Consider the following 12,159-nt stretch of genomic DNA (forward strand, 5'->3'; position numbering starts at 1 on the left):
CGGGGGGGGCTGTGGCCGGGGGGCAGGCTCTCGGGGGGGGCTGTGGCCGGGGGGCAGGCTCTCGGGGGGGGGCTGTGGCCGGGGGGGCAGGCTCTCGGGGGGGGGCTGTGGCCGGGGGGCAGGCTCTCGGGGGGGGGGGGCTGTGGCCGGGGGGCAGGCTCTCGGGGGGGGGGGGCTGTGGCCGGGGGGCAGGCTCTCGGGGGGGGCTGTGGCCGGGGGGCAGGCTCTCTGGGGGGGGGCTGTGGCCGGGGGGCAGGCTCTCGGGGGGGGCTGTGGCCGGGGGGGCAGGCTCTCACCCTCACTCTCAGCTCTGAAGACGAAGACCCTGTGGCTGGTGACGAGCTGGAACTTGCTGTCCTTGGTGGCGCGCGCCATCTCGATGATGGGGAGGGGGATCACGCCCTTGGGGTACGGCTCCTGGAAGGGCCCCATGGTCACAGCCCGAAGCCCAGCGGGGCGCCCCCTGCAGGCAGCCCCGGGAGTCGCTCTGGGCTGAGAGGCGCTAGCAGCGGGGAGCACGGCCGCGATCAGAGCCCAGGCCCAGGCTGCCCCACGTGGCTCAGGGACGTGCAGCCCCGCGCGCTGCTGGGTCCTTCCCCCCCCCCCCCCGGCTTCGCTCCCAGCAAGGGGGCCGGGCCCCCGGCGCAGGCAGGGCTCTGGGGCCCAGCACTGCCCCCCGGCCGGAGAGGCCCCGCAGACTCACCTTCTCGCTGGTGAAGTACATGAAGTTTTTCCCGTCGAATCTGACGAAGCGTCTCTGGAAAACGTAATTCCTGGGGGGGCACAGGGGGGAGCTGCTGGGACCAGGCCCAGCCAGAGCCCCCTGCAGAAACACGGGGAGGGGCCCGCGGGAGAGCCAGGGCACCCTGCACCTGGAGCGGCCTCCCCGCCGCGCCAGCTCCCTCCCTGCCGCAAACCGGCCTCCCGTGGGCACAGCCGGGGCCCCAGGCCCTCCCTGCCACAGCTGCCCGTGGCTGAGCCGGGACCTGCCCTGGCTCCCACGGCCCCTCAGCCCGCCCCGGGAGGGGCACCTACCCCTGCGGCGACAGCTTGTCCAGCCAGCCGCTGAGCACGGCGGGGGGGCGCTCGGACAGCGCCGTGTAGCTGGCGTACGGCGAGATGGTCAGGTCCTCCAGCACCTCGTCGGGGTACAGGTGAGTGGGGAGGGGGAACCAGCCCTCGGCCCGTGGAGCCTCCACCGGGGAGCAGCCCTCCGTGTCGCACGGGGAGACCCGCTCGGTGCGCCGGGCCCGGCTCTCGTGCGCCTCAGCCCTGCCCTCGCCACCGCTCTCGCTGCTCAGCCTGAGGGCGGGACACAGCCTGCACTGCCGCCTGGCGCTCGCCGGGAGCTGCCCTCTCCCCCGCCCGCCCCAGGCAGCCAGCCCCCCGACCCTCCAGGGAACCGGCCCAGCCCCGGCCCCACGGCCGCCCGGCCCCACGGCCCAGCCCCGGCCCCACGGCCGCCCGGCCCCACCCAGCCCCGGCCCCCCGGCCCCAGCCCCGGCCCCACGGCTGCCCGGCCCCACGGCCCCGGCCCCGGCCCCACGGCCTGCCCGGCCCCACGGCCCCAGCCCCCCCGGCCCCACGGCCCACCCGGCCCCACGGCCCGGCCCCCGGCTGCCCGGCCCCGGCCCAGCCCCGGCCCCACGGCCACCCGGCCCCACGGCCGCCCGGCCCCACGGCCCAGCCCCGGCCCCACGGCCGCCCGGCCCCACGGCCGCCCGGCCCCACGGCCCAGCCCCGGCCCCCGGCCCCACGGCCGCCCGGCCCCACGGCCCCGCCCCCGGCCCCACGGCCCAGCCCCGGCCCCACGGCTGCCCGGCCCCACGGCCCAGCCCCGGCCCCACGGCCGCCCCACGGCCCCACGGCCCCAGCCCCGGCCCCAGCCCCGGCCACCCGGCCCCGGCCGCCCGGCCCCACGGCCCAGCCCCGGCCCCACGGCCACCAGGCCCCACAGCCCGGCCCCACGGCTGCCCGGCCCCACGGCCGCCCGGCCCCACGGCCCAGCCCCGGCCCCACGGCCCCGGCCCGGCCCCGGCCCCACCCCGGCCGCCCCCGGCCCCACGCCCGCCCCACGGCCGCCCGGCCCCACGGCTGCCCGGCCCCACGGCCGCCCGGCCCAGCCCCAGCCCCACGGCTGCCCGGCCCCACAGCCCGGCCCCATGGCCGCCCGGCCCCACAGCCCGTCCATCCCCATCCCTGGCTCCGAGGGGGGCTGCACGGCCAGGGCTCTGGGCAGAGCTGCTTACCTGGGTCTCTCTCTCTCCTGCTCCGGGAAAGGCTCTGGCCCCGCTTCCCAGCTTAGCCCCACGGGGGGCCCCGTGCTCTGCAAGGAGACACTGGTGAGCGCCCCGTGCGAGGGCCAACCGGCCGGCTGCTTTCCCCAGCACCCCCCCGCCAAGGCCAGAGGACAGCCGGGGCCCGGCCTTGCTCCTACTCCAGCCAGAGACCCGGCAGGAGCGGGGCCCAGCCACCCCACCCTGCACCAGGCCTCACCTGCTCCCGGGCAGGGAGCCCGCGTCCGAACACGGCCTCGCAGTAGGGGCTGATGGGCTCCGTGGCAGGCTCTGTGGGCACAGACACAGCAGCAGAGGCAGTGAGCTGGGGAGCCCCTGCCACCCCTCCCTCCATGCACGGGTGCCACGGAGCCGGGGTGGGGTTCAGGATGCCCCGTGCAACATCCCGGATGCCAGCAGCCCTCACCAGGAGCCCAGCCCAGCCCGCGGGCAGCACAGCCTGGGCACAGCTGGGTAGCCCCCTGCTAGGCAGAGAGCCAGGCACCCCGCCTCCAGCGGACGCTGACACCCTGGGAACGGATGCTGGGGGGCTGGCAGCTTCCAGCGCCAGAGCCAGCCACTGGCACCCCAATATCCTCTGCTCTTGCACTGCCCCACCCCCACACCCCCCGGGCCCAGTCCTCACCCCCACTGCCCCCCGGGCCCAGTCCTCACCCCGCTCTAGCACTGCCCCACCCCCACTGCCCCCCCGGGCCCAGTCCTCACCCCGCTCTAACACTGCCCCACCCCCACTGCCCCCCCGGGCCCAGTCCTCACCCCCACTGCCCCCCGGGCCCAGTCCTCACCCCGCTCTAGCACTGCCCCACCCCCACTGCCCCCCGGGCCCAGTCCTCACCCCCACTGCCCCCCCGGGCCCAGTCCTCACCCCGCTCTAGCACTGCCCCACCCCCACTGCCCCCCGGGCCCAGTCCTCACCCCCACTGCCCCCCGGGCCCAGTCCTCACCCCCACTGCCCCCCGGGGCCCAGTCCTCACCCCGCTCTAACACTGCCCCACCCCCACTGCCCCCCGGGGCCCAGTCCTCACCCCGCTCTAACACTGCCCCACCCCCACTGCCCCCCGGGCCCAGTCCTCACCCCCACTGCCCCCCGGGCCCAGTCCTCACCCCGCTCTAGCACTGCCCCACCCCCACTGCCCCCCGGGGCCCAGTCCTCACCCCCACTGCCCCCCGGGGCCCAGTCCTCACCCCGCTCTAACACTGCCCCACCCCCACTGCCCCCCCGGGCCCAGTCCTCACCCCCACTGCCCCCCGGGCCCAGTCCTCACCCCGCTCTAGCACTGCCCCACCCCCGTCCTTGTCACATTATTGCATTTTAAGGGAAGCAGCGGAGATCACTGCAGCACCCATGGGGGGTGTTTGCCCCAGAGTGTATTCAAAGGGGGCCACGTGAGGTGTCAGAGCAACGCTCATACTGACTGTGTGTGCTCGTCCTGTGCTTGTACGACGGCCGTGTGGGGCTAGACGTGCTCTGCGCGCGTGGCCGAGCGACGGGGGGGCGCGACGCTCAGCTAGTGGATGTGCTCTGTGCGTGTGGCCGAGCGACGGGGGCGCGACGCTCAGCTAGCGGACGTGCTCTGTGCGTGTGGCCAAGCGACGGGGCGCGACGCTCGGCCGGCGGACGTGCTGATGAGCAAGGTGCCAAGGACAATGGACTCTCTCCAGCTTGGGAGAGCAGGGATGGGGATAAAATGCCCTGTGGCAGCCTCTAGTTTGGCTTCAGCTCAGTTCTTGACCCCAGATGCGGCCTTGCAGGGAACCATGAGCCGGAAGAACTGTGGCCCCATCCTGGCATAGGATGTGCACCAGAGACTTCTAAGCCAGCAGCTGTAACATCTCTGCTAGAGCCTGCCTCGAGAACTGGGAGATTCGGTGCATGTCACGTAGGACCCTTTAGCAACCTCACTCTCAGGCTCTTCTTTCTTGTAGTAAGAAACCTTTAGCTGGGGGATTCTAGAGGATTGGCTCAGCGTGGCCAGAGTGTAGATTGACCTGGGGTCTGTGGCTGGTTCCGTGGGGCTGGAGAACCCGTTGGGGGAAGGTGAGACTGGGTCCTAGAACCCCTCACCTGTGCTAGGCCCGGGGCTGATCGGGGCACGGAGGGAGCTGGGGTGCCGGAGGGTTTTGCTCGTGAGGCTTCCAGCTGGCCAAGCAGGCAGCTGACGCGCTGTGGGACGGGTTTGCTGCCTGTTTGGGAGGGTCTCCAGCCAAGGGCTGTACGGAGCCCAAGTCTGAGCAATTCGCCCTGAGCAGTGCCCAGACCCGCCCGGCCCGTCACAAGACCCCAACCCCCACTCCTAGCACTGCCCGCCCCCGACTGTGTATGGGCTGCTCTGCTCTAGCAGTGCCCCAGCCCGTCTGGACTCCAAACCCTGCACCACCCGTCCCGGGAGGAGCCAGACTGGCATGCAGAGCTCTCACCTGGCCGGCTGGCGGGTCTCTGAGGGATGGGGGGCAGGTCCAGGCCAGGCCGTCCGGGAGAGCTGGGAGAGCAGGAGACACGTCAGAGCCTGGGGCAGTGGGTCACCACCGGGCACCCTCCGGAGACCCTGCCTGGGTGCTGCCAGCTGTCTAATCACGCCAACCCAAAGGCCCTTGCCCCGCCCCTTCTCTGAAGCCCCACCCCTCCCCCTCCCTGACCTGCTCACCCCCCACGCAATTCAGATTTCCCTTTCTGAAAGCAGGACACTGGCTTGAAATCAGGGCCACGAAGCCGACCCGCAGGGGAGCAGGAGCATGGGGGAGCCCCCGCCACAGGCTTTTACCCGTCGGAGGTGTCCTGAGCTCAGCCACCGACCCGTGGACCGTCCCTGCTGCGATTGTGGGCGTCCTGACCCAGCAAGGAGGCGGGGGGGGGGTCACAGGGCAATTGTAGGGGGCTGCAGTTCTTACTGCTGAGCGGGGGGTAGGGCTTCCTCCGAGCCGGGCAGCCAGAGAGCAGCGGCTGCTGGGCAGGCCGGGGGGAGCCCCGCTGGAAGGCAGAGCAGGCCAGAAGGAAGAATCTGCCGTTTTTCCACTCTACTTCTGGGCTGCTGCCTGCAGAGCTGGGCCCTCGGTCAGCAGCACTAAGGGTGGCAGGACTGCAGCCCCCCAGATAAGCCCCTCCCCTGCAGCCCCTTGGCTCGGCCCGTGACGGACCCCCCCCCCCCCCCGCGTTAGGAAGTGGACTCATGGACACGAATATCCGTAAGTCAAAGGCGCTTTGAGCCATGGGTCTGCGGACCCTCTGTGGCGTGCGCCGGTCGTGTGGAGGCCTGGACCCGGGCGGGGACGCTTGGTGCCTCTCCAGCGGGGGTGGGAGACAGGGAGCACCCGGGTGCTACTGCAGCTCCTAGAGGAGCTGAGCCACCTTAAACCATCCTTTGGCCATAGTCTGAGCAGTGGCCGGAGGGAGGGGCCTCGCCTCCTCCCACAAGCAATAGGGAAGGAGCAGCCTGGCTCTTTCGGCTGGGCTGCCCCTGAGGGACGGGGCCAGGGACCCCGGGGGCAGAGCCCTGGTCCGGCGGGGCAGCTGGAAAGGGGAGCAGGGAGCTCACGTTTGCACTGAGGCTGGCGAGCGCTTTGCTTTCTTTTGATTATTTGTAACCTACTTTGCTCTGCCGGCTTCCGCCTGCGCCTAGCTCAGCCCCACGGCTTCCACCTAACAAACCCGCCTGGGTTGCGCTCAGACCGTGTAAGCGACCGTCACCGGGGGCAAGCAGCGTGCACCCCCCTCCAGTGCCCCCAGGGGTCACCTAGATCCTTGGGGTCTGAGCCACCTGGGGGCGCTCTCAGGAGGCCGGGCCCTGACCTGCTCTCCCCATGCACCCGAAGTGGTTCAGTGTCGGGGGGCAGGGACCTCAGCTCGGGGCCGTGGCTGGGGAGACCGGGGAGCTGGCCCAGCAGGACCGGGCGGTGAGGAGCCCCAGAGAGCGGCAGGGGCCACGTCAGCTCCCCCGAGGGGTCGTCTGTGACCGCCCCCGGCACACCCCCAACCTGAGACCCACGCCTATCCCCTGCCAACGCTGCACGGAGCAGGGAGCACAGACCTCACCTTGCAGGGCACCTTCTCAGGGCTGGGAATGTAGCCTGGCCCAGCCCCACAACTCAGAGCCCCCCCACGCTGGGACCCAGCCCCACAACTCAGAGCCCCCCCAAGCTGGGACCCAGCCCCAGCTCAGAGCCCCCCCCACGCTGGGACCCAGCCCCACAACTCAGAGCCCCCCCCCCCCCGCGCTGGGACCCAGCCCCAGGCTCAGAGCCCCCCGCCCCACGCTGGGACCCGCCCCAGAGCTCAGAGCCCCCCCCCCGCGCTGGGACCCAGCCCAGAGCCCCTCCCCCCGGCTGGGACCCAGCCCCCAGAGCTCCGAGCCCCCACGCTGGGACCCAGCCCCACAACTCAGAGCCCCCATGCTGGGACCCAGCCCCAGGCCCCTCCCCCAGCTGGGACCCAGCCCCCAGAGCTCCGAGCCCCCCCCCCCCACGCTGGGACCCAGCCCCACAACTCAGAGCCCCCCCGCTGGGACCCAGCCCCACAACTCAGAGCCCCCCCCCCCCCCCCCCCCCGCGCTGGGACCCAGCCCCAGGCTCAGAGCCCCCCCCCCCGCGCTGGGACCCAGCCCCGCAGCTCCGAGCCCACCCCCCACGCTGGGACCCAGCCCCACAGCTCAGAGCCCACCCCCACGCTGGGACCCAGCTCTCCCAGGGTATGTCTACACTACCCCCCTGGTTCGAACTAGCGGGGTAATGTATGCATACCGAACTTGCTAATGAAGCCGGGATTTGAATTTCCCGGGCTTCGTTAGCCTAAAGCCGGCGCCGCCATTTTTAAAAGCCGGCTAGTGCGAACCCCGTGGTGCGCGGCTGCACACGGCACGGGCTAGATAGCTCGGATTAGGCTTCCTAGTCCGAACTATCTGTGCACCTCGTGGGTGTAGACATACCCCCAGGCAGGGCCAGGAGGCTCCGCGGGCGGCCTCTGTGCTGGGACCTGCACACTCGGTTCCTTCCTCTTTTACGCGCTGGCACCGGGAGCAGCAGCCACAGGCCCCACTGCCCCGAGCCAGCCCCTGCCAGAGCTCCCCTCCCGGGCCCCGGCCACAGGCACCCCAGCACGGGGTCCCCGGCTGGGGAAGGCAGGAGCAACGCTCCCTGAGCACCACACGCTCCGGCCTGGGGCAGGGCTGGGGGCAGGACCGTGGGGCTGGGCTGGGGGCAGGACCGTGGGGCTGGGCTGGGGGCAGGACCGTGGGGCTGGGCTGGGGGCAGGCCCGTTGGAGGGGGCAGGGCTGGGGGCAGGGCCGTTGCAGGGCTGGGGGCAGGCCCGTTGCAGGGCTGGGGGCTAGGCGGGGGGCAGGGCCGAAGGGCTGGGGGCAGGGCGGGGGGCAGGGCCGAAGGGCTGGGGGCAGGCCCGTTGCAGGGCTGGGGGCAGGCCCGTGGCAGGGCTGGGGGCAGGGCCAGGGGGGGGGCAGGGCGGGGGGGGCAGGCCCATGGGGCTGGAGGCAGGCCCGTTGCAGGGCGGGGGGCAGGGCCGTTGCAGGGCGGGGGGCAGGGCGGGGGGGCGGGGCCGAGGGCTGGGGGGCAGGGCGGGGGCAGGGCCGGGGCGGGGGGACAGGGCCGGTGGGGTGGGGGGCAGGGCGGGGGGCGGGGCCGGGCGGGGGGCAGGCCCGTTGCAGGGCTGGGGGCAGGGCGGGGGGCAGGGCAGGGCGGGGGGCAGGCCCGTTGCAGGGCTGGGGGCAGGGCGGAGGGGCAGGGCCGAAGGGCGGGGGGCAGGGCCGGGGCGGGGGGCAGGCCCGTTGCAGGGCTGGGGGCAGGGCGGGGGGCAGGGCCGTTGCAGGGCGGGGGGCAGGGCTGGGGGGCTGGGGCCAGGGCCGGGGGCGGGGCCGAAGGGCGGGGGGCAGGGCCGTTGCAGGGCGGGGGGGCAGGGCCGTTGCAGGGCGGGGGGCAGGGCGGGGGGCAGGGCCGAAGGGCGGGGGCAGGCCCACTCACCCCAGCTTCTCGGCCGGTGCGGTCCCTTGCTGCACAGCCAAGTCCAGGGGCCGTGTAGGTCGGCTCCTCGCAGGCTCCTCCGCCCCCGAGCCGCCGCCGGCTGCAGGGGCTGCAGTCCCTCATAGATGACGTTGGAGACCATCTCCAGGTGCCCCCAGGCAGTGGCCGGCGGGGGGGTCTCTCTGCCCGCTGGGGGCAGGGCTGGCAGGGGCAGACACCGGGGGGCTCGCAGGGCTGCAATCAGCTGGCTGGATCCCGCAGCCGAGGCGTGGGGTGACGCGGGGGGAGGGGAGAAGATTTACCGCCCCCTGCCGGGACGTCCGCCTCATCCAGCCCAGCCCGCGGCGCCGGCACCGGCTTCGGCCCACTCTCCCTGCCGCCCGGCGGGGCTGCCCAGGGCCCCGGCTCCACGGCGCTTTCTCCTGGCACAGCGCCAGCCGCAGACGGCCCCTCCGTGCCGGGCCTGCGGGTTGGCACTGATGGGCGGGCCGGCGGCGCGGGCACCGGGCTCTCCTCCGGCCTGGCTGCGGGGCAGGGGCGCTGGAAGACCGTCCGTGGCTTGGGCACTGGCTTGGTGGTGGGAGGAGCAGGCGTCTCCTCCGGAGCTGGGTTCTGGCGGGCGCCATGCCCATCCCTAGCTGCCCCCGAGGCGCCATTCGGACTCCCTGCACCCGGCTCCTCCTTGCCCGCTGGGCGCGCTCCGGGCACGTCCAGGGGCCCTGGCCACGTGCCAGGCCTGGCCACGGCCTCGCCTGCCACGGGCCCTCCTTGGTCCTGCGCCAACAGCTGCGTCTGCTGCACCAGCCCCAGGATCCTTCTGCGGTGCCCGGTGGCAGTCACCCCGAGCCGCTGCAGCTCCTCGTTGCCCAGCGCCCGGGCGTCTCGGGCCAGGCAGTATCCATGCTGCCGAAGGCGGCCTGGTACTGCTCCAGGTGGATGGTGGCCAGCCAGTCCGCGATGTCGGCGTCGCACGGGGAGAGCATGGCCTGCCGGCCGGCTCGCTCACGCCCTCATCTGAGCGGGAGAGAGGCAGGGGTAGCGCCAGCAACGCCCCGCGGCCAGGATCCCGCCTGGGCTCGGACGGCTCTGCTCCCGTCCCGCCGGCCCCCGCGCAGCCAGCGGGCTCCCCCTCCCCCCGGGCAGCTAGCGGGCTCCCCCTCCCCCCGGGCAGCTAGCGGGCTCCCCCTCCCCCGGGCAGCCAGCGGGCTCCCCCCCCCGGGCAGCCAGCGGGCTCCCCCTCTCCTGGCAACCAGCGGGCTCCCTCCCCAGGCAGCCAGCGGGCTCCCCCCTCCCCCGGGCAGCCAGCGGGCTCCCCTCTCCTGGCAACCAGCGGGCTCCCCCTCCCCCGGGCAGCCAACGGGCTCCCCCCTCCCCCGGGCAACCAGCGGGCTCCCCCTCCCCCCAGGCAGCCAGCAGGCTCCCCCCGGCAGCCAGTGGGTTCCCCCCTCCCCCAGGCAGCCAGGGCTCCCGGCAACCAGTGGGTTCCCTCCTCACCCCCCTTCCACTGCAGGGCACCCAGCAGGCTGCCCCTCCCTCCCCTGGCAGCCAGCAGGCAATCAGCGGGTGCCTTCTCACCTACCCCATGCAGGCTCCCTGCCCCCCACTGTGAGCAGTTCCTCCTCGCCCTCTCCCCCCCAGGCAGCCAGCGGGCTCCCCATTGCCCCCACCACAGGCAGCCAGCAGGTTCCTCCTCTCCCCACCGCTGCAACGCTGAGCTTCCCCTCCCCCCCCCCAGGCAGTCAGCAGGCTCCCTTGGCCCCCCTGCGGGTTACCAGTGGACTCCTCCCCCTCACTGCGGTCAGCCAGCGGGCTCCCCCTCGGTCAGCCAGCGGGCTCCCCCCCGGGCAGCCAGCGGGCTCCCCATTGCCCCCGGGCAGCCAGCGGGCTCCCCCCCCCGGTCAGCCAGCGGGCTCCCCCCCCCCCCGGGCAGCCAGCGGGCTCCCCATTGCCCCCGGGCAGCCAGCGGGCTCCCCCCTCGGTCAGCCAGCGGGCTCCCCCTCGGTCAGCCAGCGGGCTCCCCATTGCCCCCCGGGCAGCCAGTGGGCTCCCCCTCGGTCAGCCAGCGGGCTCCCCATTGCCCTCGGTCAGCCAGCGGGCTCCCCCCCCCCGGTCAGCCAGCGGGCTCCCCCCTCGGTCAGCCAGCGGGCTCCCCATTGCCCCCGGGCAGCCAGCGGGCTCCCCATTGCCCTCGGTCAGCCAGCGGGCTCCCCCTCGGTCAGCCAGCAGGCTCCTCCCCCGGTCAGCCAGCGGGCTCCCCATTGCCCCCGGGCAGCCAGCGGGCTCCCCATTGCCCCCGGGCAGCCAGCGGGCTCCCCCTCGGTCAGCCAGCGGGCTCCCCATTGCCCTCGGTCAGCCAGCGGGCTCCCCCCTCGGTCAGCCAGCGGGCTCCCCCTCGGTCAGCCAGCGGGCTCCCCATTGCCCCGGGCAGCCAGCGGGCTCCCCATTGCCCCCGGTCAGCCAGCGGGCTCCCCATTGCCCCCGGTCAGCCAGCGGGCTCCCCCTCGGAATAAGCCAGCGGGCTCCCCCCCTCGGTCAGCCAGCGGGCTCCCCATTGCCCTCAGTCAGCCAGTGGGCTCCCCCTCAGACAGCCAGTGGGCTCCCCATTGCCCCCGGTCAGCCAGCGGGCTCCCCCCTCGGTCAGCCAGCGGGCTCCCCCCCCTCGGTCAGCCAGCGGGCTCCCCCCCGGTCAGCCAGCGGGCTCCTCCCCCGGTCAGCCAGCGGGCTCCCCATTGCCCCCCGGTCAGCCAGCGGGCTCCCCCCCTCGGTCAGCCAGCGGGCTCCCCCTGGTCCGGCCAGTGGGCTCCCCTCGGTCAGCAGTGGGCTCCGTGCCCGGTCAGCCAGCGGGCTCCCTCCCCTCGGTCAGCCAGCGGGCTCCCTCCCCCGGTCAGCCAGCGGGCTCCCCCCCTCGGTCAGCCAGCGGGCTCCCCCCCCTCGGTCAGCCAGCGGGCTCCCCCCTCGGTCAGCCAGCGGGCTCCCCTGCCCAGCCCCCTCAGAGCGGACTCGGACACAAGGCAGCCCTCTCCTCGGGCAAACTCGGGAGGGCCGGGTAGCCCGTCACACCCACAGTCCCGCTGGGCTCCCGAGTGCCCAGGCGCTCAGCCCGTTCCTCCGGGGTGTTCCCGGCTCCAGCCCGGCCAGGCCCTGCCAGGACTGGTGCTTTGCGGGGAGGGGGCGGTCGGTCCGCTGGCCGTGCCCGACTCTCAGCCCGGCCCTTGCAGAGGGGCCAGGACCGGAACCAGGGGCTGGCGGCTCGGGGAGGGCCTGGGAAAGGCCAGCGTGACTGACCCGCCCTCGCTGCGGGGATGGCCGTGCTGGGGCTCTCTCGGGCTGCGCAGCACCCAGCAGGAGAGGCCCTGGGCCCGTAACCCGACCCCTAACACGCCCAGGCCCGGCTGCCAGCCCGGCTCCCTCCTTCCCTCGGCCCAGACCAGAGGCTGCGGCCCCATGGATCACACGGCTGTGCGGACACTGCTGCCACAACCAGCAGCTCTTCCAGTTCCTCCATTTCCCCCATTGTTCAGTGCAGACTTCCTTCCTTCCTCCCGCCACTCGCACTCTCCCACGCAGCCTGGGAACAAGTGTGCACAAGCGTGCGCCGTGCCCGGGAAAGCCCTGCTCTGGGAGCCCTGGGCCGGGGAGGTGCACAAGTGTGCACAAGCGTGCACCACTGCGCGGGGCAGTCCTGCTCTGGGAACGCTGGGCTGGGGAAGTGCACAAGTGTGCACAAGCGTGTGCCGCTGCCGGGAAAGCCCTGCTCTGGGAGCCCTGGGCCGGGGAGGTGCACAAGCGTGCAGCACTGCCCGGGGCAGCTCTGCCCTGGGAACACTGGGCCAGGGAAGTGCACAAGCGTGCACAAGTGTTGCCGCTGCCTGGGAAAGCCCTGCTCTAGGAGCCCTGG

The 12,159-nt window shown here is 73.9% G+C and overlaps 1 protein-coding gene across 1 annotated transcript in view; it reads right to left on the reverse strand.

The window, feature by feature from the left end:
• The window catches only part of ARAP3 (ArfGAP with RhoGAP domain, ankyrin repeat and PH domain 3), a 35,647-nt gene extending 26,376 nt beyond the window's left edge, over positions 1 to 9,271 (reverse strand). Inside the window, 11 exon segments of the mRNA XM_089769613.1 lie at positions 297 to 417; positions 704 to 773; positions 1,036 to 1,302; positions 2,250 to 2,326; positions 2,497 to 2,567; positions 4,716 to 4,777; positions 8,262 to 8,352; positions 8,355 to 8,434; positions 8,436 to 8,552; positions 8,554 to 9,169; positions 9,172 to 9,271. Coding sequence (XP_089625739.1) covers positions 297 to 417; positions 704 to 773; positions 1,036 to 1,302; positions 2,250 to 2,326; positions 2,497 to 2,567; positions 4,716 to 4,777; positions 8,262 to 8,352; positions 8,355 to 8,434; positions 8,436 to 8,552; positions 8,554 to 9,169; positions 9,172 to 9,244 — 1,645 coding nt within the window. The 5' untranslated portion in view covers positions 9,245 to 9,271.
• Positions 9,272 to 12,159: the final 2,888 nt, after the last annotated feature.

The sequence above is a fragment of the Pelodiscus sinensis genome, chromosome 16, assembly GCF_052426305.1.
Source record: "Pelodiscus sinensis isolate ZL-2025 chromosome 16, ASM5242630v1, whole genome shotgun sequence".
NCBI classification, from domain to species: domain Eukaryota; kingdom Metazoa; phylum Chordata; order Testudines; family Trionychidae; genus Pelodiscus; species Pelodiscus sinensis.